The 23,624-nt window shown below is 43.4% G+C and overlaps 1 gene segment (V, D, J or C); it reads left to right on the top strand.

Annotated features, from left to right (window-relative positions):
* Positions 1 to 1,333: 1,333 nt before the first annotated feature.
* Positions 1,334 to 19,047, top strand: LOC144273641 (Ig mu chain C region-like). The segment is given in 8 exon segments: positions 1,334 to 1,510; positions 5,501 to 5,842; positions 6,794 to 7,123; positions 8,416 to 8,535; positions 9,474 to 9,833; positions 9,961 to 10,269; positions 11,200 to 11,514; positions 12,450 to 19,047. Coding segments are annotated over 8 exon segments (1,824 nt in total).
* The last annotated feature ends 4,577 nt before the right edge of the window (positions 19,048 to 23,624 follow it).

A 23,624-nucleotide genomic window follows, 5' to 3' on the forward strand; every position in this document is an offset into this window, starting at 1 on the left:
CAAGAGCCAAAATGTAAGAATTCTGCAGTAGGCAGATGTGGGCTAATCAGCCCCCCGCATCGTGATCACTCACATCTAAGCCCTGAAGCACACATTTGAACATTAATTGGGAATATGTTCTTAGCACTAACTACTATAACTCTGGATATTCTTAAAAAGAAAAGGAGTACTGGTGGCACCTTAGAGACTAACAAATTTATTTGAGCATAAGCTGTAGCTCACGAAAGCTTATGCTCAAATAAATTTGTTAGTCTCTAAGGTGCCACTAGTACTCCTTTTCTTTCTGCAGATACAGACTAACAGGGCTGCTACTATGAAATCTGGATATTCTTGTTGTCTGTATAAATGTCCAATTCCTTCTTGAATGTTGTTAAGTTCTTAGCCTCTGACTTTTGGTGGCAATCAGTTCTACAGTCTAATTATGTATTTATTTCCTGTCATCAGTTTGGAACCTGCCACCTTTGTTCCCTTGTCCTGTGGTATGAAATGGGGAGAAAAGAAACTCCTGATCTACCATCTCTATACCAGACATTATTTTATACTTTTATTCCTTGTAGAATCTGCATCTTTTCAATGTCTCTTCCTATGAGTTTTTTCCATGGTCAAGTAGTGTAGACAAGCCCTAATCATTCTTGTCACCCTTCTCTGAATCTCTCCTTATTTTGTAATAACCACTGCTGTAAACTAATAACTACTGTAGTTTTATTTTTCCTGTGACCTTTTTGTAACCATGTCTCACCTGCACACTTTGGGGAAGATGGGTGGTTGTATTATATCTTAGGGAGCCAGCCCTGAGACTGGAGGCAGGCCCCTTGGTCTCTGGCAGCCCCCAGAGTTTCTTTGTCCTGGGGGAGAGAAAGGGCGCACAAGAGCCCGCCCCGCTCGGTGGTGAAGGAGACGGAACTCCCGTCCGGCACTGTAGAAGCCACTGCCATGCCGGCAATCGGAAAAAGGCGCGTACCAAGCAGCTCGGTGGCTCAGCTTTAGCGCCGCAGCTTGAGAACTGGGAGGAGCCGAGTTCGGGGCTGCTACTCCCCGCCCCGTGCAAGCGTCCTAGCGCTTCGGGCTGCCCGTGCCCGGCGCGTATTCACTTCCTTGCCAGAAAAGTTTGCCCCGGTCAAGTGCTCGGTTCCCCCCGCCGTGGGAGCCGGGTTCCACCGGCCAGGGGACAATTTTACCGGGCGGCCTCCTCTGCTCTGAGGAGCCCCGGCGCTGCCGGCGAGGAGAGCGACTCCAGCCGCCCCATGTCCCTAACGCCAGCCGCCCCTTTGCCCCGCAGCGCCAGGCGCCCTACAGGGAAGGAGGTGCCGGGTGCCTGGGCCCAGCGCTTGGCTGCACGGGGGCACCGGTCCTAGCTTTCCCGGCGCGCCTGGGGGGCGCGGCCGAGGCTACTCCTGACGGCAGTTCAAAGCGCACCTGCTGCGGCCGCGGCTGCTTCCCGGCGCCCTGCCCTGGCCACGCCGGACGATGGAAGCGCTGCTCACGGCGCTGGCGCTCCTCGTGGCTGCAGGTATGGACGCTCCCCGCGGGCTGTGCCTGGTGGGAGGCGGTGCGTGACACGGGCGGCTCCCCCTCGCTGCCCGTCCCGCCTCGCCCGCCGCCTTCGCCGCCCGGTGTGTTGCCAATCCGCGGCCCGTCGCTGCCAGCCTCTGCACAGGACCTTGCTCCTGGAGTGGGGCTGTCCAGCTGGGATTATTCCCGAAGGAAGATCCTGGTCAACGGCAGCGAAGGCGGCAGTGTTGGGCCTTGGGGGATGGAGGATGGGGCGGGGGGTTTCTTCTAAATTAAAGCAATTGGCCTTGAGGTTGGACACAAACCCCGCGTGTCACCACAAGGAGAAGGAGGCAAGTACCGAAGTTGGTGGTGGTCTTGTGGTTTATTGAAGCAGCAGGCGAAGTAGGCTTGGAAGGATTAGATTTTTTTCCCCCAGTAAATGTCAGTTTCACGGTACACACAGGATCTGGCAAAACATTTCCATCAATAGTCACCGAAAGTTACAGCTCGGCAAAGTGAGAGAAAGGCTGCCTGATAACTTCTTAGAGTCTAAATCCAGTGATTTAGACTTTGAATCAGGGTTGTCACAAGTGGACTTAAGTGACTGAGTGGTAAGAACAGGTCGGATTGGCTGATATGAGGATATTTACTTTGGATATGTTGACATGTGATATTGACAGTTTGTGTTTGAATGGTTATAAAGCTTTAACTGTTTGAATTTCAATATCTATTGCCATTCAATAATTGTCTGCCCCCCCTAATTTCCTACAACTGTAAAAATTTAAATAGATAAAAATAGAAAAAAGCTTTAAGCCCCATTTTCTCCTGCAGCTGTTCAAATTTAAATATCGGTTTTATTTTTAAAAATTTTAAAATATTTTTATCAATTTGTTCCATGCTCTGTGTGTGTGTGTATATATACACACACACAGTTACCAGAAACTTTAAGTGGGCATGCTAGAGGAACCATGGAGGGGGAATACAGGTGCAGTTACCAGAAACGATGAGTTAGGCTTGACAGAAATTGGTTTATATATATATAATAGTTTCTGGTAACTGCACCTGTATTCCCCCTCCATGGTTCCTCTAGCACACCCACTTGAGCAGAGACCTGCATCTCTCTCACGCTCCTAACAGGGGATTTTAAGACTGCACAGCTACTTGGATAACACTGTGATATCCTCAGCAAGCCAGACTGCCTAAACAGGCCAGCATCTGCATGCTGTTTTCTCCCTGAAGGCTATAGCCCATGTATTGCCCACAGTTAGAAGTTACCACATAGCTCCTTCTAAGCAAATACATTTATTCTTAAGGTAAAAGCAGGACAGAGAAAACAATAAAAGAATCTACACACATGCTAGAATGGTTACTACAGGTCACCCCAAACACCAACCTAGCGCACTGGTAGCTTTCAGTCTTTCAAAACCCACCATTGGATTTTCCCTGTGGTTGAAAGTTCATATCCATCTTAGCTCCAGAACCAGAACAAAGGCTGGGAAGAGCATTAGTTTCTTTATACATCTTAGGCCTTTGATCTTCTACAATGGGTAATCAGCAAAGACCCTCTCCTCTGAATGTAGCTTCAAAAGGCTGGGTTTTTGCATAACCAGAGTTGGTTAATGTGCGTTAACCCTAGGTATCCCCAGGAACTGCAGTTAATGCTTATTGTCCCAAAAGTCTATACCTGTCTGGCATTTTCAATACAGTCTTTTGACCTCCCAGATCCTATATTGGTCATATCTTGCCCCTAGAGAGATTACATGAACTTAATACAATAAGGTCTTTCAGGGATATTGCGACATTGCCATATCTGTAACACATGGCGTTATATGCTAGATAAATGTATGCCAGCTAAATAATAGGTCCCTCCTCAAAAGAGTTTACCTTGCAGAGATATGAGTGGCTATGTTGCAATACAATACAGAGCAAACATAGAGTATCAGGGTAACTAATATTTGGAATGCTTCACAGAACAGGGCTAGAAAAGTATAGTATTTTACACTAATTGTTTGGAATGTGTAACAACTTACATCTAAAATGAAGGCAAATTTGGCCCAAAGTGTCTTCAGTGTCCAAGTTTGAGGGTTTCAGTTTTAAGGGCCAAATTCTGCTCTTGGATGCACCTACATGGCTCCTGTTAATTTCACTGGAGATTCCCGTTTTCAAGTGCATCAAGAGCAGAATGTGGCCCGAAGAGCTGCATTGTAACAATAAATAAATAAATTAAATTAAATAAATCTGAATTCAAAGGAGATAACATGAAAACTATTCTGAACATTTGCCATTTGGGAGGGTTGAAGTGGAGCTGGGAGGGGGGGGAAAGAAAAGGAAACATTATGTCCATTAAGGGACTGTCCAAATTCCACAAGTCATCTCCTGACTTGTTCAGTAATAAATAAGGATAGTTTTATTAAAGATATGTTTGAATACAGTGGTATAGTTACAAAAAAAGAAGTCTGATTAATTTCTGAAATCTCTGACACCAAAGAGTGCCGTTGTCTCCCTAACGTGGCTAGGTTTATTTCAGACAGGAATCTGGAACGAACACGTGGAACAATTTCCATAGCAGACCTTTTACAAATTGGGAAGAGATGTTCCACAGGCAGAAATGTATGACAATGACTTAGAAAAGCAAACAGGACCATCAGCTTGAAATCTAGTCAATTAAAAAAAAAAATGAATGAAAAGTTGTTTCAGGTCTTATCTTGATCTCTTGAGTCTTGACTGTGATTTTTACAATTACGTTTTCTGGAGTCACACAATCAAAAGAGGAAACTGAATAAGATCACGATCCACCATTTGTTTCAGTTGGTGTGAATCCTACACCTGTGCAGGACCCCACTGGCTTCAATGGGGCTGTGCAAGGGTCCAGACATCCTTGCTAGCAGATCTGATTGCAGGTTTGGGACCTGTGTTTGGCATAGTGTGCTGTAAAAGGCATGCAATAAACAAACAAAAAATGAATCCAATTCCCCACTCTAAGCCTTTTCAGGTGTTACTTGTAACAAGGGTAAGGAAATAAATTTGAGACAGATGTGTGATTTTTATGTTGACTGTGTCCCATTGAGTAAATGATTAAATGTTTGGTGCTCAAAACCATCAATATATTGGTCGCCCCATCTCAAAAAAGATCTATTAGAATTGGAAAAGGTCCAGAGAAGGGCAACAAGAATTACTGGGGGTCTGGAACAGCTTCCGTTCTGGGAGAGATTAAAAAGACTGGGACAGTTCAGCATGGGGGTGTGTGTGTGTGTGTGAGATATAAAGCAGTCTGTAAAATCGTGACTGGTGCAGAGAAAGTGAACGGGGAAGTGTTATTTACCCCTTCACATAGCACAAGAACCAGGGGTCACCCGGTGAAATTAATAGGCAGCAGGTTTGAAACAAAAAAAGGAAGTACTTCACACAATGCACAGAAAACGTATGGAACTCGTCGCAGGGGATGTTGTGAAGGCCAAAAAAATAACTGGGTTGGAAAAAGAATTACATAAGTTCATGTTTATGAACTATAGTGATTAGCCAAGATGGCTATTAGCTGAGATGCTCAGGGATGCAACCCCATGCTCCAAGTGTACCTAAACCTCCAACCGCTAGAAGCTGGAACTGGATGAAAAGGGATGGATCACTTGAAATTGCCCTGTTCTGTTCATTCCCTCTGAAACATCTGGCTCTGGCCTCTGTCAAAAAAGAGGCTACTGGGCTAGATGAACCACTGGTCTGACTCAGTATGGCTGTTCTTATGTTCTATGTTCTTGAAGGGCTCAGTTCCTAAAAATATTAATCCCCTCGGATATGTGTCTGATGGCTTTGATTTATCCACAGGACAGGTACGACCATAGAAGCACAAATATCCCCACCCCAGCACAGTAATGTGACTCCATCCTGATCCTAGACAGGCCCCTAATTAGGGCTGAGAGGGAAAATTCAGTCTCTATAGCCCTTTCACTCCTTTTCCTGTTGCTGAGACTGATAGTGCCAATTGCATGTTCATTTGTTTTATTTTTAGCTACGTTGGACATCAAGACAAGCCCTTCCCCAGTATTCTGTCTGGTGGACACACATATTGAGTTGCATTGTAATTTTACAATCTGGAAGAGTGTTAAATTGGAGGATGTGGCCGTGAAATGGACCATAAACAATGAATTTGGAGAGAAGACAGTATACCAGTTTGATGGAAAGCATACATTATATCACCGGAATGGGGCCTTGGTGAATCCTGAATTACTAACCCAGGGCAGCGCATCACTGAACCTGCATAATGTGACATTAGATGACGAAGGGATCTACACATGCACTGTTTTAATAACCCCGCAATATGGAAGTGGGACAATCCACCTCCAAGTCAGAGGTACTCAGTACTATTCGCTATAAAACAGAAACAACTTGCGACCAATGTGTAACTTTGAGGCCACTCCAAGGGTTGAGTTAAGACATGATGCTGTGATGTGATGTAACGGTAGCCTTATTTTAGCCTTAGAGATTTTCATTTTCAGGAATGCCTAATTGCTTCATAAACTACAGAATTGGGCCAATAGGGTGTCAGATAAATGGGAGTATCCTGTATTAATAAACTCATTTTACAGATGGGGGAAATTGAGGTTTAGAGAATAACTGACCTGCCCAGAATCACACAGTGAGTTCATGATAGAACTGGGCCTAGAACCAAGAGGTCTGATTCCCTATCCCTGGACTGCAGTAACCACTAAACCACATATGGATAGGAAGTGACTTTTTTGGAATAGGAGCACTGAATATTAAGCAAACCCCTATAATTTCTCTTGCCACTGCCTACAGCCAGCTGATCATTCTCCAGTGACTGTTTTGAATTATTTGTAGGTACTTGTTTGAGGATAACTGTAGCAAATGTTTCTTAAGGGATCATCAGGTGCTTGCCAGGTCCTTGTGGTCAGTTTAAAGTTAGCTCCTTTACTTTATCTTTGATGCAATGATTTAGCCACGGTCTGGCTTGTTTACCTGTTAACGTTATAAGAGTAAAACTTTTGTAGAAAAGAAACTCTCCCGAGCAATTCTTACTGTGCTTCACTGGTGTGTATCTATCACTCATTTAGTTCAAAATAAAAAGGAGACTGTAAATACACAAATTTTTGCTAGTGTCCATTAGCGCTCAGTCAGTATTTTGGATCTAGTCTTATTCACTTACTGCCATGTAACTCTCTATTCCCAATTTTAACTATCTACCCAGAAGCAAAATTAGTGTCTGGTGCTAATTAGGGATCTTTTATGGGGAATCATGAGCAATAGGATCTTGTTTGTGCATGACTGTGATTTGTCTTCCCAGCTCAGCCTACAGTGTTGCTGTCACCCCAAAACCCCGAAATTACAGCAGGGGGAGAGAAAACCTTTTCCTGTGATGTTCATCAATTTTACCCTCAAGAAATTGACATCTCGTGGCTGGTTAGGAAGTATGGCAGTAAACACGAGAGGCCTTTAACGCAGGATATCTGCACGGGAGTCCCATTGGCTCACGATAAAAAGGGCATGTTCACTGTGCTGAGCCGGGTGACCCGAGAGGTGTCTGAAGAGGATGATGGATCCTTGTACATCTGTGAAGTCCGACATGAATCCTTGGAAAAGCCGCTGAGAGGAAATACAACCATATTTGTCACGAGTAAGTGGCCCAAGAACAGACTCTGAATAGATCTGGTTGAAAATTTTGTAATGGCTCAATTTTCTTTCCGAAAATGGAATTTTGCTGAAATCAAACTGTTTCATGGAAACATGTTGGTTTGATGACGTTTTCAACAGGAAAAAGTTTAAATGAATCATTTTTTACTTTTTTTAATTTTGATAAGGTAAAAATGATTGATTTTGACTTTATCATGTTGATTAATTTTTGTTTAAACTTTTATATTATACTAAAATATTAGTTTTAATACATTGTATGTATAGATTTAACATGATAGAATATATGCCACAGTTAATATTTTATAGAACAATGTTTTGACATTACTGAAATTAAATGTTTCAATTGTTCCATATCAAGCTTCTTCCAAATTTTCCTTTTGCAGAAAATTTCAGACTTTCAGCTTTTCAGGTTGATCTGGAACAAAAACAAATTTTAAAATGTTGGGATTTCCCAGCAAATGGAAATTTTACTTTACGCATTCGGGAAATCCTAAGAAATGATTGATGGGAGGAATAATTTTAATAGGGGCAAAATCCTGCCTTAACTCCAGAAAGTCCTGAGTGCAGTAAAACCAGTGCCCAGGGGCTCAGGACTCCAGGAGGCTGCACAGGGGTTCTGCATTCTCTTCAGGCTGTGCTCTGTGTTGGCTCAGTGCAACAGCATGCGGAAGAGATTGCAAGTAGGGCGGGGCTGTTGCAGAGCCACCATCCACAGAAGAGGAATGCAGCATTCCCAGGGACTTTTGCAGCCTAGAGGCTTCAATAGCTGCTCCTGAGCTCGGCAGCCTATATGGGAGATCTGTTTTTTCACCCTTGCAGTTCCCACAAATCTCCCCAGCTCACAACCCCAGTTTCTCAGGTTGTAGCTAAGGGCAGGAAATCAAAAAATACTCAAATATACTGTGTATCAGCCTTCTCTAACAAACTCCTGTTAGCCCTATCCCTGCTTCAATACCCTCATGAACATAACCCTGTACCCAAAATAACAAAGTTACTCCATGGCTCAATCCGCTCCTCTTTCAAGTGTGTTCTTCGTGCACATGCTGTCCAAAAGGTCTATAATCCCTTGTCTTGCCTACAGAGAACTGATCATAGCTTGACCTCTTCATGACTCAGTTTACCATCATGTAAAAGGGGGATAATAACAATAATACAGAAGGGCTTCACTTTCCAGGGCTGATGGGAAGCTTCATTAGTTGTTTGTAAAATGCTTTGAGATCCTTGGGTGGAATCAGATTATTTTAAATTGTTTCTAATGAATACATTTGTTTTCAGCCCCAAGGCAGTATCAGCGGGACATGGGGTTCAGTGTTGGAGTGGCTGCTGCTTGTATTGTGATAACTGGAGTGTGTAGTATATTTTTGACCATATTCTATCGGGAACAATTTATGAAAGGTAATTATTTTTTTTTAAACATTCCTACCCTTCAGCATCCTTCTAGCTGTGGTAGGCCTCCCATTTATGTACTAATGATGATAATAATAATTAATAACTAATAATAACTTAGCTAAGGGTACGCTCTGCAAAACAATGTGCTTCTTAGTTCATGTTAAAGGAAAGTTGGCCTAAAAATCAGAGCTACAGCTTTCTCTAACCCAGAGTGTTAACAAATATCGTATTTGATTCTGAGCCCCAAAGAAGGGAGTTGCTAGCTTCTGTACTTCTATCTGATTTCCTTAAGGATATATGTATGTTATGTATGATATATATATGATATATGTATGATATATATATGTATGTTAGGGCACCTCAATCAGCTGTACGGCCCATGCACAGATTCCTTGGGAGGCACCAATAGTAGGTAATCTAGTTTATTTGCCTGCATCGTGGCAAGATTGATTTGATGTCCCTAAATCATCTGTCATGGATTAATTTAGTCTAATCTAATCCAGTCATTACAGGGATGCAAGAGGGTTTTAGCAACTATGGGAGACCAACAGTAGAGATAGGGGCACTAGATTTTAGCAGTCATAGCACTTGTCAGTACTGGAGGGATCAGAAGGGTTTAATCAGCTAGAAAGGGTGGGTTTCAGCAACTGAAAGAGGGGTGGGCCCCCTCAACTCATCGTATTGCAAAGGACCATGGGGTGGAGGAGGTCCTGGTTGTGTCTGAGCAAGAGTGATGACAAAGCAGGGCTCCCATCAAAGGTCCAGGGCTCTCTGCAGCTACACTTTGGGTACATGCCTAGAAAAGACCCAGTGTGTTGATTTCACTGGGGCCAGTATTTCACTCCTACTGTGAATGTCACTACTTTATATACCCAGGAACCCCCAGTTCTGCTATGCCAGCATCTCACAGAGACTTCTACATCCCAAATTTATCTTCTTTTCAGTGCCACCTCAGGTTTCCTTGATTAACAAACCAGATGTGATCCCGATTAATGAGAAGCTGAAGCTGATGTGCAACATAAATGGGTTTAGACCAAAAGTGATTAGTGTGAAATGGTACCAGAGAACCCCGCAAATGGCATCAAGTGAAGCTCCTGGAGAAGCCTCTTTTCTTCTGGGTCCAAGAGAAGATATTACAGACAAGGCAAGGCAGCCTTTGGAAACCAATGGCAAGTTCTTCAGTGTTCCATCCTGTCTGACCTACACACCCACCATCCGGGATGATGGGGCAGTGTTTGAATGCAGCATTGAGCACAGTGCACTGAAAAGCGCCATATGGATGAGCACCACGCTGAGTGTCACCGGTAAAAGCCCCTTTCTCCCCCTCCACCCGACCCCAGCAGATCTTCTTTTCTTACTGACTCGTTGCCAAAATCTGAACAGTAACTTTTTACAAGATTTCCCTAAACACTCTCTCTGTCTCCCTTTCAGCTCGGCCGGCAAGTCTCTACATCACTAGCTGGCCTCAGGCTCCCACGGTAGGAGAGAAGCTCATTCTGAGTTGCGTAGTAGAGAAATTTTACCCGAAGAATATCACTTTGACTTGGTTTCGAAATGGACAACTTGTTAGCGATGTGACACAGTTTGGACCTTTCCCTTGTGAAATAGACTATTTCAGTGTCTGGAGCCAGACAGAGTTTATGCTGACCAATGAGGAGGAAGGGGCAGTTTATATCTGTCAGATAAAACACAGCAGCTTTGGAAATATAAAAGAACTCTTCTATGAAGTTAACTTGCAAGGTAAGATGCATGCTGTGAGTCAACAGCTGCAAATGATGCTAGCAGTGAAGCTGCCTTTGAGAAGTTCAGCGGATTTACACCAAGAGGTGCAAAAGATTTGTGGGGTTGAGTTTCAGAGCTTGAGAGGCAGGGTGGTCTATTGGCCTGTGCACAGGGCATAGTGCTAGGAAGTCCTGAGATCTAATCCTGGCTCTACTGCTGACTTGGTATGTGGCTTGGGGCGAGTCAGCCCCGTTTTTCATCTATAAAATGTAGAGTATAGGGGTATAGTGAACATCAACTCGTTAATATAAAGTGCTATGGAAGTATTAAGTATTTCTAGGTGAGGCCGGTTTGATCACCTGGAATCTGAATGAGGCCTTTGGGTTAAAGAGTGTGGAGGAAGCTAAGGAGCAGCTGAGTTCCTCCTAACCCAGCCTAGTAGAGTGATTGCTGAATGGGCCTTCTGTTTTCTTGTCTTAGCCCCATTTCACTCACCGATCTTCAGCGATGGCGCTAAGTGGAACCGGCCCAGGTCATGCCCAAGGTCTGGGATGAGGAAGAAGAGCTGTGGTAGCTGTGGCTGAGTAGAGAGAGACCTTATTCAGCACAGTGCACTGGGAGAGCCTGGGGATGCGATGGGGGCCATGAGCTATCAGTACAGGGGAAAGAATGTGGCACACATAATGTTGGGCCAAGGTCAAAGCTATAGTCACACCCAAAAATTCCCATTGCCAGACCCACAACATGCCATATACAATCAAACCAGGAACAATTTGCAGCAGCTCTCTCACTGTGTGAGCTGTAAGCTCCCACATTCTCATGACTGTCATAAATAATTCACCACTCCCATTGGTACTGTTATGCGTCTTGGCCATTTGCTCTCTTCTTGACATTGGAGGTGACTCATCTGACCATCTGTCCTGCTGTGTGTTCTTTCCGTTTGAACAGGGACACCCCCTGAAGTTCTCTGGATCACCACAGACCCTTCTGTTCCTGTGCTGGGAGAGGAGCTGAGGCTGAACTGCAGGATCAATAACTTCTCCCCTAACGTGATCACTGTGAACTGGTTCCGAGATGGGCACCTCCTGCAAGCGGGAGTCTGCCATTCAGTCTCCATAATGGGAGCCAATGGTTTGCACTCCATCTGGAGTGTTTTGAGAGTCACGCCTGGAAGGGAAGAGGAAGGAGCAGTGTTTACATGTCGGGTAACACATGCTGCTTTAAGGGACTCTGTAGAAAGATCATATACTCTGCAGCTGCCTGGTACGTCCTGTACTGTGTGTTTGATTGCATAGTTAATGCACTGCCTGAGCAATGGAGATTAGCTGAAAGCAAAGTGTGGTCAACGGGCCAAATGAGGCCTGTAGAGTGCCAGAGGGAGGCCTAAAGTGATGTTGTGAGTCGATGGCTGTGAGCTAGGAACTTAATGAGACCTGGTCTCAGCTCTGACATGGACTCCCAGCATGCTTAATCTCTCCGCCTAAGAGCCCCCATCTGTACAAACACTCACTTACGTAAGGGTGGAGCGAGGACGGCTGTGTTTGTAAAGCGCCTCATTTCTAATTATTGTTATGTTATTAGAATGCAGCCTGTGGCTGCTCTCTGCATGTCATCGTAGGACAGGAACAAAGCTGATCAACTGCGGGTTTTTAGGGCTGGTGAAATGTTATGAAACACAGAGCCTCTGAGTAGGCTCTAAAGTCATCCTAGCCCCTCCTGCATCCCAACAGCTAGAGGTGAGCACTGCACCAGGGGTGCCCCCCCCATCCCGCCTCCTCTTTTGTATTGGTCTCTGGCTACCAGATTTAGTCCTTTGGCTAGTCGATGTCTATTACATTTTTCCAAGCCCTGCCCAAAGTACTGTACTCATATATGGGATCCTCGCTGTGGTCAGAGAATGCAACTTTCTGCATCACAAATGGCAACATTTCACCCAGGATAAATAAGGTGAATTTTGTTTATGAATTTGCTCCATATGGAAATATGTCATTTTTATTGAGACATTAAAAAAAAAAAAAAAGCCCTGCAGACTATGGGTAGTGAGAACCCAAAATGTTTTACTCTGTTGCAAACTGATTAACTTCCCCCCCACCATTTGGCACGTGATTTTTTTTTTTTTTTTGTTTATGTCAGTGTAACAAAGCACACATCAGCAGTTACTGCTGGCCGAGCTGACAATTCTGACTTTTTCTTTATAGATTGACTTGGTGAAGGCTTAACAGACTGTCCAGGGTGGGAAAGAAAGAGCAGAAGGTACACTTCCAGCACCCTGAAAGTTCTCTGGAAATGAAACTTACTAAACACTGAAGAGTTGATTCTACATCTCTCCCACTTCATCTCCTGGCTTTCACATTCTTCCTGTAAAGGGATCCTAACTGTTCCTTCCCATCCTACAGTGTAAGGACTGTGTCTGGTTATACGCCACACTCGTGGCAGCTGCTCGCTGCCTTTCTGTATGAGAAGCACCAGTTCATCAGCTGGTTTGTAGAGCAGAGAGAATTTTTTGTTCTTTAGCTTCACCTTTGGTTAAAGGATGGTCTAGCTTCCTGCATTTGTTGGGTTGTACAGAATTGCTAAATGTCACATGAGCAACACTATAGAATCAGTATTATTAATAAAATACTTTTTCTTAGTATTATTAACACCTAGGATTTATCTCCCAAGGGCATTAACTAAGTACTGGGGCTAGGGTAGCTAGGGCATAGTTATTAACTTGTTTAACAGAGGGAGAAACGGAGACACAAAGTAGTGAAAATTATTTACCCAAGGTTACGTAGGGAGCTGTGGAATTATTTTCACAGCTACTAAGGGGTTCATTGGCTTTCAGGTACATTGAAATGATCCTACCTGACTCCTACATAGAAATGGGCAAGGCCACGAAGAAAAGAGAGGACCTATCCTATATTTTACCACTGGGTGTCTCTCTTTACCTCATCACTGGAGGTAGAAATGAAAAATGTAAAGACAACTCTGCAGTCTGGCCTGTGGTGACCAGAGTGTGTTACCTAGCCCAGTGTGAATGGAGAGAAAGCTTTGCCTTTCTTTTCTTAATTCTGTTCACAATCAAGTATTTGCAAATTCATTTATTGAACAGAAAATTGACACTCCTCCTACACTTTTTACACAATGGATTGACTCCAGCTGCTTTGAGGAATAAATTCCCTTTCTCAGCGGGCCAACTTAGATCTGCTGTAAATGGATGCCATTCCAGTGATTTCAGTGGCGATGTACCTGCTTACAACAGGTTTGAATTAAGTTCAGTGTGCAATGACATCAAACCATGGGGAGAGGGGATATAAGGAATTAGGGAATGATAAAACAAGGGGAGAGAGAGAAGTTATTTTAGGATAGCTTTGGGATAGCTTCTTTTGGAGAGGGATGTTGGTTATCAACTGAATTGTCTTAATTTGTTACATTCTTTTTTTTATTGTTGTAACTCAGTGGCTCTCAAGCTTTCCAGACTTCCCTTTCAGTAATCTGATTTGTCTTGCATACCTCCAAGTTTCACCTCACTTAAAAACTACTTGCTTACAAATCAGAGATAAAAATACAAAAGGGTCATAGCACACTATTACTGAAAAATTGCTGACTTTCTCCTTTTTATCATATAATTAAATAAATCAATTGGAATATTTATATTGAAATAATATTAATATGGAATTATTAATATTAATATGTTAACATTTCAATATATAGAGCAGTATAAATAAGTCATTGTCCGTATGATATTTTAGTTTGCATGGACTTCGCTAGTGGTTTATATGTAACCTGTTATAAAACTAGGCAAATATCTAGATGAGTTGATGTAACTCCTGGAAGACCTCTGCGTACCCCCAAGGGTACATGAACCACTGTTGTAAGGGACTTCTATCATAAGCAGGGGGCAAAGAGCAGCAAGTGCCTAGGTGTAGATTACTAGAAGTAATAATGTTAAGGACCACTTTGGCCATTGAGTTGATTGGGAGTAGAATCCAGCCCCTCTGTAAGAGGAAATGAAGGAGGAAAGTGTGGTTGCTTGGCCAACAAGGAACACAAAGATACAAATAAATGTGAAATCTAATATACATGTTTAAAAACCAATAAACATGGCTGCTGGTACAAGTGTGTGAGCAAGAATACACATGTATAATCTGTAGCTTGTGCTCAGTTACCATGACTGCATGTGAAAAGGACCAGAGTCTCACTGTCCCTTTGCATGTTCAGTTACTGTGATTCTGCATGAAAATTGTGTGTACAAATTGTGCATGTGCACTTTTGAGTGGGAATTTTTGAAACTCTAGGCCTCAGTAGCTGCAGGAATTTGGAATCTGCCTGCTTTGCAAAATGCAGAGCATTACTAACCTCCTGCAAACACCGTATGGGTGCTGATAGGAAAATAAGTCAAACAGTACAATAAAAGCTCATTGGTAAAACAAAGGTCAGTATGTGAGGGTCACTAATGATAAATACAGCCTCTCCCCAGTCAGAACACAAGCCCAGAGTCTCAGGCTGTCCCTTAGTGCCATATCTACCAGCTCTCCCTTTTGCATGAACAGTGAGTGGATTTAAATGTAGTGGAACTGGTGATACAGAAAGTGTTGGGTTGGCATCAACCATCCTTCCTTCCATGCCCATTAACAGAGAGATAAAAATCTAGTTACAGCAGGAAGTAATTAATATGGGAAAAAATGAAGGAAAGAAGCATATGGGCCTTTGCTAATGCTGGTGCAGGAAGTGTTGATTATAGGTGTTTACAGGGTCGCTGGAACAATTTGTATAGTGGGGGTGCTGAGAGCCATTGAACCAAACTGAACCCTATATGTAATTGAAACCACTTCAAGCCAGCACCTCTAGTTCCAGTGTCTATGGGCTTTTACATAATTAAGAAGATGCAAAGAGGTTAGGGTTTAAATCTGAATCACATTCAAAATACTGGAACTCTAAGCAAATCAGTATGTCACCACTAGCACAGTAAACCTCAGTAAGAGACAGGCCCCTGTCCTATGAGTGCTGAGCAGTATGTTTATGATACTGAACTGATAGGGGCTGCATTAAGAGAATTGAATAGAATTAAACAGGCACAAATGTGAATCGAGTAAGGAAATGCCTTCCCTTTGTTTCTCACTGTTAGAAACCTAAAAGAAAAGGAGGACTTAGGGCACCTAAGAGACTAACAAATTTATTTGAGCATAAGCTTTCGTGAGCTACAGCTCACTTCATCGGATGCATTCAGTCATGTTAGAAACCTGTATCACTAGAAGAGAAATGGCAGATTTCTGCACTGGCCACCAGATAAATGCTCTTTCTCTTCTAAGATCTCGTGGTGTTCTTGTATAGTTGATTTTTAAGAGAGGGGTTTGTGGGGCTCCTGTGGCTACAGCATAGAAGCAGAGTATATTGTCTGGTGACTTGGGCTCCTTTTAAGTAATTGTAGTGTTTTATGACTTGAGAAGTTTACTGTTGGGTCCTCAGCTTCTTTATCTGCTCATCCTTTGTCATCACACATGGAATGTTACCTAAGTGATCAGGTTGTGGGGGTTACAAACCCCCCACCATTTGAGTCATGTTCACGGGTGGTGCGCAAGCTCCCTTTTCTTTCTCTTTCCTTCTTGCTGTTAATTATGGGCCTGATACTGCAATCCTTACCCTTATGGCTAACTCACGTACGTGTGTAGCCATTGGCTTCAATGGGAGCAGGAGCAGACCCAGGACAGTTCTCCTGGGACTAGTCACAGGAGTAAGGGCAGCAGATTCAGGCCTTGTATTCGTGGTCTGAAAATGTGAAATCCACCCCATTGTTTCCTGATTTCTACCTGTGTCAAAATGATCCTTGGTAACCCTGGAGCCTAGAAAATCAGTTCAAATCAAAGCTGCCCTATCAAAGGATGGGAAATTGAAACAGGATCAGGCTAACAAAAGGAGCCCAACTAAAATGCAACCTGCTTTAGCCATGTGCGTCTCTGCTGCTTTAGAGAACTCTGGTATTGGAAAATCCTGGTACAATGAATAGCACTGGGTTTGGTGGGGCTCACCCAACAATATTATGGTCTTGGTTGTGTTTCAGTCCTTTGCTTCCAGGATGTTTCATCTTTTCATTGGGGTTTGTTTGTTTGTTTTGGCTAGAGCTTCATTCCCTAATTGCCACAGATCATTTAGTTTCTGTCTTATTTGGTCATTTTTGGTGGAGGCATGAAGCGCTCATTTTCCTTTAGCTCCGCAGTTGCTCTGTAATTAACATCTTAAATGCTGTTTACGCTCACTGAAAACAGATTCTTTTCAGTGTATCAGGCTGGCATAAGAAGGCATTGGAAGGCTGCACTGTTGCCTGTCGTTGGTTTTGAAGTTTGACTTTGCCCCTTCTGGGTTTGGATCTGCAGGTTGTGTGTGGAGAGAGAAATGCAATTAGTCTGATTGAATACGGTCTCGGTGGCTGCTTTGTTTGTAAAGGATTAAAGCTTATGCAGTGCTCGAGAGTTATTCCGCATCTTTTTTCATGCGATAACTTTTTATTCATGTCTCTCAATGGCAAAATATGAAACTTGCAGAAAGGGCTGAAACATACACATGCCTTTCTCTCTTCCAACCAATTCTTTAATTAAATGGAGAACCACATAGTATCACTAGGAGGAAATAAGCAGGAAAGGAGTTATGTATGCCAGCATGGACTGAGCAGGGGGCTGGGAGCTAGGAACATCCTGAATTCTAGCTCTGCCACTGGCTCTCTGGGTGGCCTTGAGCAAGTCATTTAACTTATATCAGTTTCCCCATTTGAAAACTGGGGATGATGATGATAATAATAATATCCATTTATCCACCTCAAAGGGTTGATAGGGTGATTAATTGATTTGTTATTATTTGCATAGTATTCTGAAGCTATAAAGTGCTATTGGAGAGGAGGGAGAAACTATATCACATGGACCAGGATCTGCTCAGAAAAGATGCAAACCAGTCTCTAAAATGTACTGTACCAACAAGCTCTGTCGCTATATACTCCACCTCTTTTCCACCAGGCCAGTGATTTATGGTTCTTATTAGCCAGGGGATGGTTTTCTTCTTTGGAATCTGTTTTGTACTTTCTTGCTACTCGTTTGACTCTGTTAGAAACTATGACTTTCCTGACACATTGGGAATGACCTATCTAGTATCGCTAATTCCCCTGATGGCTAATTGGCTGTGAAGGGGAAAGGGCTTGTTTGCCTAATAATAATTCTGTATCTCCTAGTACATTGTGGGGCTGAATTCATCAACATCCATAATGCACTTTGAGCTACTCAGTCAGAGGGTGCTGTAGAAGTGCAAAGTGAGATCAGGTTATTATGCTGCTTGTCTTTTCTGCTCACTTTCTGGTTTTATTCAGACTGGTTTAGCCTCCATTCGCTGTACTCCAGACACAGCAACAAAACAGAGAGAAAGTCCAGCCCGCACTTGACTTTATCCTCCCATCTTTTCCCCCTTTGATCTGTTCCTCAATTTGATTATAAAGTTTGAACTGTCGTCTGTATCTTCTGCCCCTGGGATTCTCTGAGGCTGTGGCCGATTTTACTTTTTTCTTCTTATGTGGCATTTCCATTTCTGGAGGTTTGCACTTATGGTAGCCCATTCTGTACGATCCTCTGCTTATCTCTTTGTGGATGAACAGTCCTTTTGGTCCTCCCGGGATACTACACTGCATTGACTGAGTTCAAGGGCATCGGAACCTTTGTAGAAGGTTGCGGGGAGGACAAGGCCAGAGTGGCGGGGGAATTAAAGTGCTACTTAAATATCCCACAGAGTACAACGGTAATAGAAATACCCAGAATACAAAATGTAGCCAGATTATAATGTTTAAGGCATAATTATAGTATGAACAAACAAACAAAAATAAGACAACTTTAATTCTAAACATCAGGATTGCATTTTATTTTTGCACTTCGTGTATTGTACTTCACTTGCATTTATCATTTTATTGCATATACTCCACTGTTAATACTGCATTATTATTGTTTTTTTACTATTGAACTGTAACTTGCAATTCTGTAACATGACAATCAAATTGTCCTTCTTTATACATAATGTATATTTTAACAATTGTAACACTCCATTGTAAATCTCCTTAGAATAAGGCATCAGCAAAATTAATAATAATAACAACAAACAACTTTGAAGGAAGGTGAACATGTCCCCATAGAAGAGGTACCATATAACATGATTTTTTTCTATGTTTTATAAAAAATAAAATAAAATAAAAAATATCTTTTATATTTTTAGAAAACCTAACAAGCACCATGAACAGGTTGTAGCAGATAGAAGCAATACAGGATCTATTAAGCAAAAACTGTATACTTAATGCAGTGTTGCTCACACGATTATCTAGGATTGCAGTGGATATCTAGGAATGCATCTGATCTCCTAGTGCTTCTTGGTCTCTAGGAGTACAGTCATTTTTTTTTTGCACAGTGTATACATTTCTTTTGTTAAAAAGTGAGGAGGCATGGTTCCTTGGCCCTCCCCCCAGTTCCAGTGGCTGAGTTCCAATCATCTCTAATACTTTTTTGGTTGGTTATGCGGTCTATCCAGGATATTTTCAGAATTCTTCTGTAACATTATAATAGGGTGACCAGATGTCCTGATTTTATAAGGACAGTCCCGATTTTTGGGTCTTTTTCTTATATATGCTCCTATTACCGTCCCCCCTACCCCCGTCCCGATTTTTCACATTTGCTGTCTGGTCACCCTACATTAAAATTTGAAGGACTGTAGTTTATCATCAATTGTTTGAATGTCCATGTTGGATTTTACTTTGTTCATTCAATAAAATAATCCTCTCCTTGCCCTTTATCCTGTCTTTTTTTGCTGTTTGATAAAGAGGAAAAGAGCTATCCTGCCTGTGCTGATCGGGAATTTATTTTGCAGGGGTTTTTGAGGTCAGGTGTGAAAAGCCAGTCATTTGGAGTTATAATTCTGGTGTGGGCATTTTCTGTACTTCCTCTATGACCTGTTTATAAAGCATCTTTTCCTAACAGGCTTAGCCTTTGCTTGGATTAATGTATCTGGGCCACATTCACGTGTTAGTTTTTGCTTGCTCAGCATCTGTGTGCAAAGTGGGGAAATGGCTTTAGTCTTGCTAAGATTAGAATGATACAAGGCAGAATATTGCAGAGGGCCTGGACCAAAACTCTTGAGCTGAGCACCTGCAAGCTTTGAGAAAGTCTGGAACTGACGGTTGTCCTTTGTCTTGGGTCTGCTGTGATTAGCTCTTACCTTTACATTGGTTTCCTCCTAGCAGTGTAGAGAACTTGTCAAAATTCTTTTAAAAAACCCTGTGTTGTTGTCAAGTGGAGTTGGAAAAGCAACTGCACCTCCCTGCGTTGTCATTTTTGGCTTCTCCATAATGTGTATTTGTGTTTGATTTCTGTGTACGGGGAAGAAATATGATACTGGATTCCAGACCGAGCATTTGAACAAATATTTAAGCATGTGGATTTTCAGTGTTTTTTAGCACGTCAGATGTAAGCACCTTTTCCCCCTTTGTATTTGAGATGTATTTAATGTAGTTGTTGGACTCAGTACAGGGGTAAGAGGCTGAAATTCTCTGTGTTATGCAGGAGGCCAGACAGGATAATCTAGTTGTCCCTTCTGGCCTTAACATTTAAGATTTTATTTTGAAATGCATGACCTGCTAACTCCCTCTGATAACAAATGGCATGAAGCAAGGTACTCTGCAGTGTGGAAGATCTTGAGGAGAGAGAAGATGCCTGTGTCCCTTTTCTGAGAATAGAGATGGAAAAGAAGTAGGGTCACCCCGCCTTACACCCATTTTACTGTCTTGGTGTAATGCCATTAGCAGCAGAGCTGCACTAGTGTAAAATTAGAATAACACAGTGGTCCCCTGGAAAACAAAACAGAAACCAACACAAACAAGCACATACCCACTTCAGGCAAATAGCAGCGTAGTCCTGTGATTTTAAAAAGACCACTAAAGCTGGTATGCTGTGAAAAAGGACACTTTAGATTTGGCTGCATTTAAAAAGATATGGGCAACCACTGTTTTTTGTTGTTGCTAGATTTGCAATAGAGTTGTATACAACTAATACACGTCTTGTTAGATATGATACTGCTGGCCCTCAAGTTAAAAAGAGTTGGGTTAGTTCTGCTGGGAAATCCCAGGAAGTGATAATGGTGAACCAACTGATATCAGCGCTGGGTGAAAGAATGTTGGTGTCCTGGGCAAATTGGGCTGCCCCCACCTTCCCCGTTACCACGGCAGGGCAGCTGGGCCAAACCTGAGTGGCCCTACAACCCCACTCTCGCTGCACTCCAGCTGCTACCAGCCCTGCAGAGCACGAACAGGAGCTGCACAGCACCCCAGCCCACCCCCACCCCCCCCACACAGACCCCCGAATGCCCCTCCCACATATACCCCCACAGCCCTCTGCCTGCCCCCACTTATCCTGACATCCCCTACGCATCCCAGAAGCCCTGACATACATCCTGCTCACCTCAGCCCCCGGCATCTCAGCCCCACTGGCAGAGCCCCCAACATGCCCCACTCACCTCAACATCCCAGCCCCCAGCCGCACCACCGTCCAAAATCCTCCATTCCCCCCACAACTCACCCCACCACCTCCTAACATCCCCCAGTGCCCCCAACCCCTCACCCTGCAACACTCCCCACCAACCCTTAGTCCACCAACAACTGAGGTCCCCGCCCCTCATCCACCACCACCCCATGAACCTTCCTGCCCATTCACCGGCACCCCCCACCGCACCACCTGGCTCCGTGCTTGCTCCAGTTCGGGGCAAGGGCAGCTCCTTACGATCCCGGCTGTGGCTCTTGTTGCTCCCCTCACCTGCCCTGCACTCTCACGGCAAGGACCAAATTTGCGTGGGTGGTATTGCCAGGTCACAACGCCACTCATTCAAATTTGGCCCGTGGTGGGGACAGCCAGGCTAAATTAGAGTGAGTGGCGTTGTCATCTCATGTGTCTGGTCGCCGCACCACTCAGGTTTGGCCCGTCGTCACAATGCTACCCACCCAAATCTGGTGGTCGAGCTTGCTCGTGAGATGGGCGCCCTGTGCAAACGCCCTGAGTGCATGTTAGTTAACTCAGGCCTGGTTGGCACCCTTATTACTTAGTACTCTGCCGCTGCCTCAGCATGGTGCTAGGAGGTGCTGTACTGCAGAGAGTGCTGGTGATTCAATAGTTACTCTTTCCTCTGTCATTACTGAGCCAATGCCTCAGCAAGGTGCTTGCTCTTTTGCTGGATACACCGTCTTTTGGATAAGATGTGCCAACTGTAGTCATGAAAGGTTCCCACAAGAGTAGGGGTATTAACTGGGGTATCCTGGGCAAATTCCAGCTTTACCTTCTTTACTACACTTGCCCCTGGACTTTCAATTGCATTAGTTACTCTTCAACTTCTATAAATATGATGGCAGTGTGTTACTGGTGCAGCATGAGTGCTGCATTTCCATCCCAGAGGCAGCTGCTTTTCAGTGGTGGGCTAAATGATCCCCATACACACAGGGTCCAGTTTTCATACTTGTCACCTAAGTGAGGGCACTAACTGTGCATTCGGGTACTCAGATTGACAACTGGGTGCCCAAGTTTGAAAGGTGGGCTCCCCATCTGCAAATTGCTTTGGAGTCTGTTGCAGCTGAAGATGCTGTAGGGTATTGGTATGATTTTGGTCTTTTCCTTACTTTGGAGACAGAGCTCTACACTTGATACCAATTAGGATTCAGAAGCCTATCGTCACCAGATATGTTTGTATGGGGCTTGGGATAGGGTTTTTTCAGCGGAGGCCATTCAGCTCTGGAATAAATTGGCCCCTGTGGTCTGAAGAAACCCAGATGTGCTGGTCTTCAAAGCATGTTGCAAGAAATCTCTATTCTCCTAGGCTTTTTCTGAGGGGGGAATGACTAGGGCTGAGTGGCGATGGCAGGAAGATGGGCTTGTGTTGCTGGGGAAGGGAGTTCAGTGATTGTTATATGTTGATAGCGAGTCAGTTTTTACTTTGACAGGTTTCAGAGTAGCAGCCGTGTTAGTCTGTATTCGCAAAAAGAAAAGGAGGACTTGTGGCATCTTAGAGACTAACCAATTTATTTGAGCATAAGCTTTCGTGAGCTACAGCTCACTTCATCGGATGCATTCAGTGGAAAATAAGTTTTTACTTTGTGTGTGTGTATTTTTAAACTGCCTTATACTAGCACTTGGAGTGTTAAGCACATTTTACACTTTAAATAAATAGACAAAAGTAAATAAATGTTAATTAACCAAGTAATCTTAACGAGACAGTGACACTGCTCATATGAACAATGTCTGTTCAACGCCATAGATTGGGTTGATTTGTTTGCAGGTCACTCTGTATCCCTTAATCAGCTGATTAAGGGTAACTCGCTAACAAAGTCGTCAGTTGGTTTCTTTAATTCTTAGTTACTGTGAAAGGAGATCAATCAACATGATGTGTGTGGCTCTCTTCCATCTTCTTTCCTTTGTCTGGGCTCTTCCTAATCTCAGTGCCCTTCTAGTGGAGACGGGAACATGTAGAGGGAAAAGCCTTACCTCTCTCAACCAGCCCAGTCTGCCCATTCCATTTGTTTTATCTGAGTCAGGTTTGACCTGCATTCTACTGTGAGAAGGAATAACTTCTAGTTATTTATAAGAACCTTTTAGTTACCTTGTTACTGGAGAAATCATCTCTGGAAACATGCTCTTTCCACTGACAGCTATTTCACAGCTGTGCTGGCTGGTGTCTGAGTTCTGGGGACAATAGATTTGGAGCTGTTGGCTGTCATTACGCTGAGTTGTATTCTGTGATTCTGCAACCCAGAACGTAGAATTTTTCACTTTTTGGCCCATGTATGTGTCTGAACAATATCTAAATAAAATATGCTCTAAATTATGGAGGAAGATGTAACGGGGAATGGGGAGCACAAAGAAAGCAAGAATCTAAGCTAAGCAGATCTGCAGCATTACCTTCTGCTATTGGACCATATCCTGACATCCTTTCTCAGGCAAAACTCCACTGATCTCAGTGAGAACTTTGCCTATATATTCACTTCTGGATTGTAATCCTATAGACCAGTGGGTCTCAACCCTTTTCACACGGGGACTCCTATTCCATCTAGCTGGGGATCTCCTCCTATTTAGCAGTATGGGAAAGATGAGGTGGTTATGACCCTAGGTCTGGAATTTTATTCCATAGATATCTGGATTGAAATGTAAATTTCATTCATGGGGCCAGATTTTCAAAGCATAGTGCAATGGCTACACCTATAACTATACAATCATACCTACCACACCTGCAGCCAATGAGAGCTTTTGCAGATGCCCTTTGAAATGCAGCCCTCCCACATCTTGTAAACATCGCAAACTGAGGAGCCCTGGATTTTTTATTTCCCTCTACCCTCC

Source organism: Eretmochelys imbricata, chromosome 13 (assembly GCF_965152235.1).
Source record: "Eretmochelys imbricata isolate rEreImb1 chromosome 13, rEreImb1.hap1, whole genome shotgun sequence".
NCBI lineage: Eukaryota > Metazoa > Chordata > Testudines > Cheloniidae > Eretmochelys > Eretmochelys imbricata.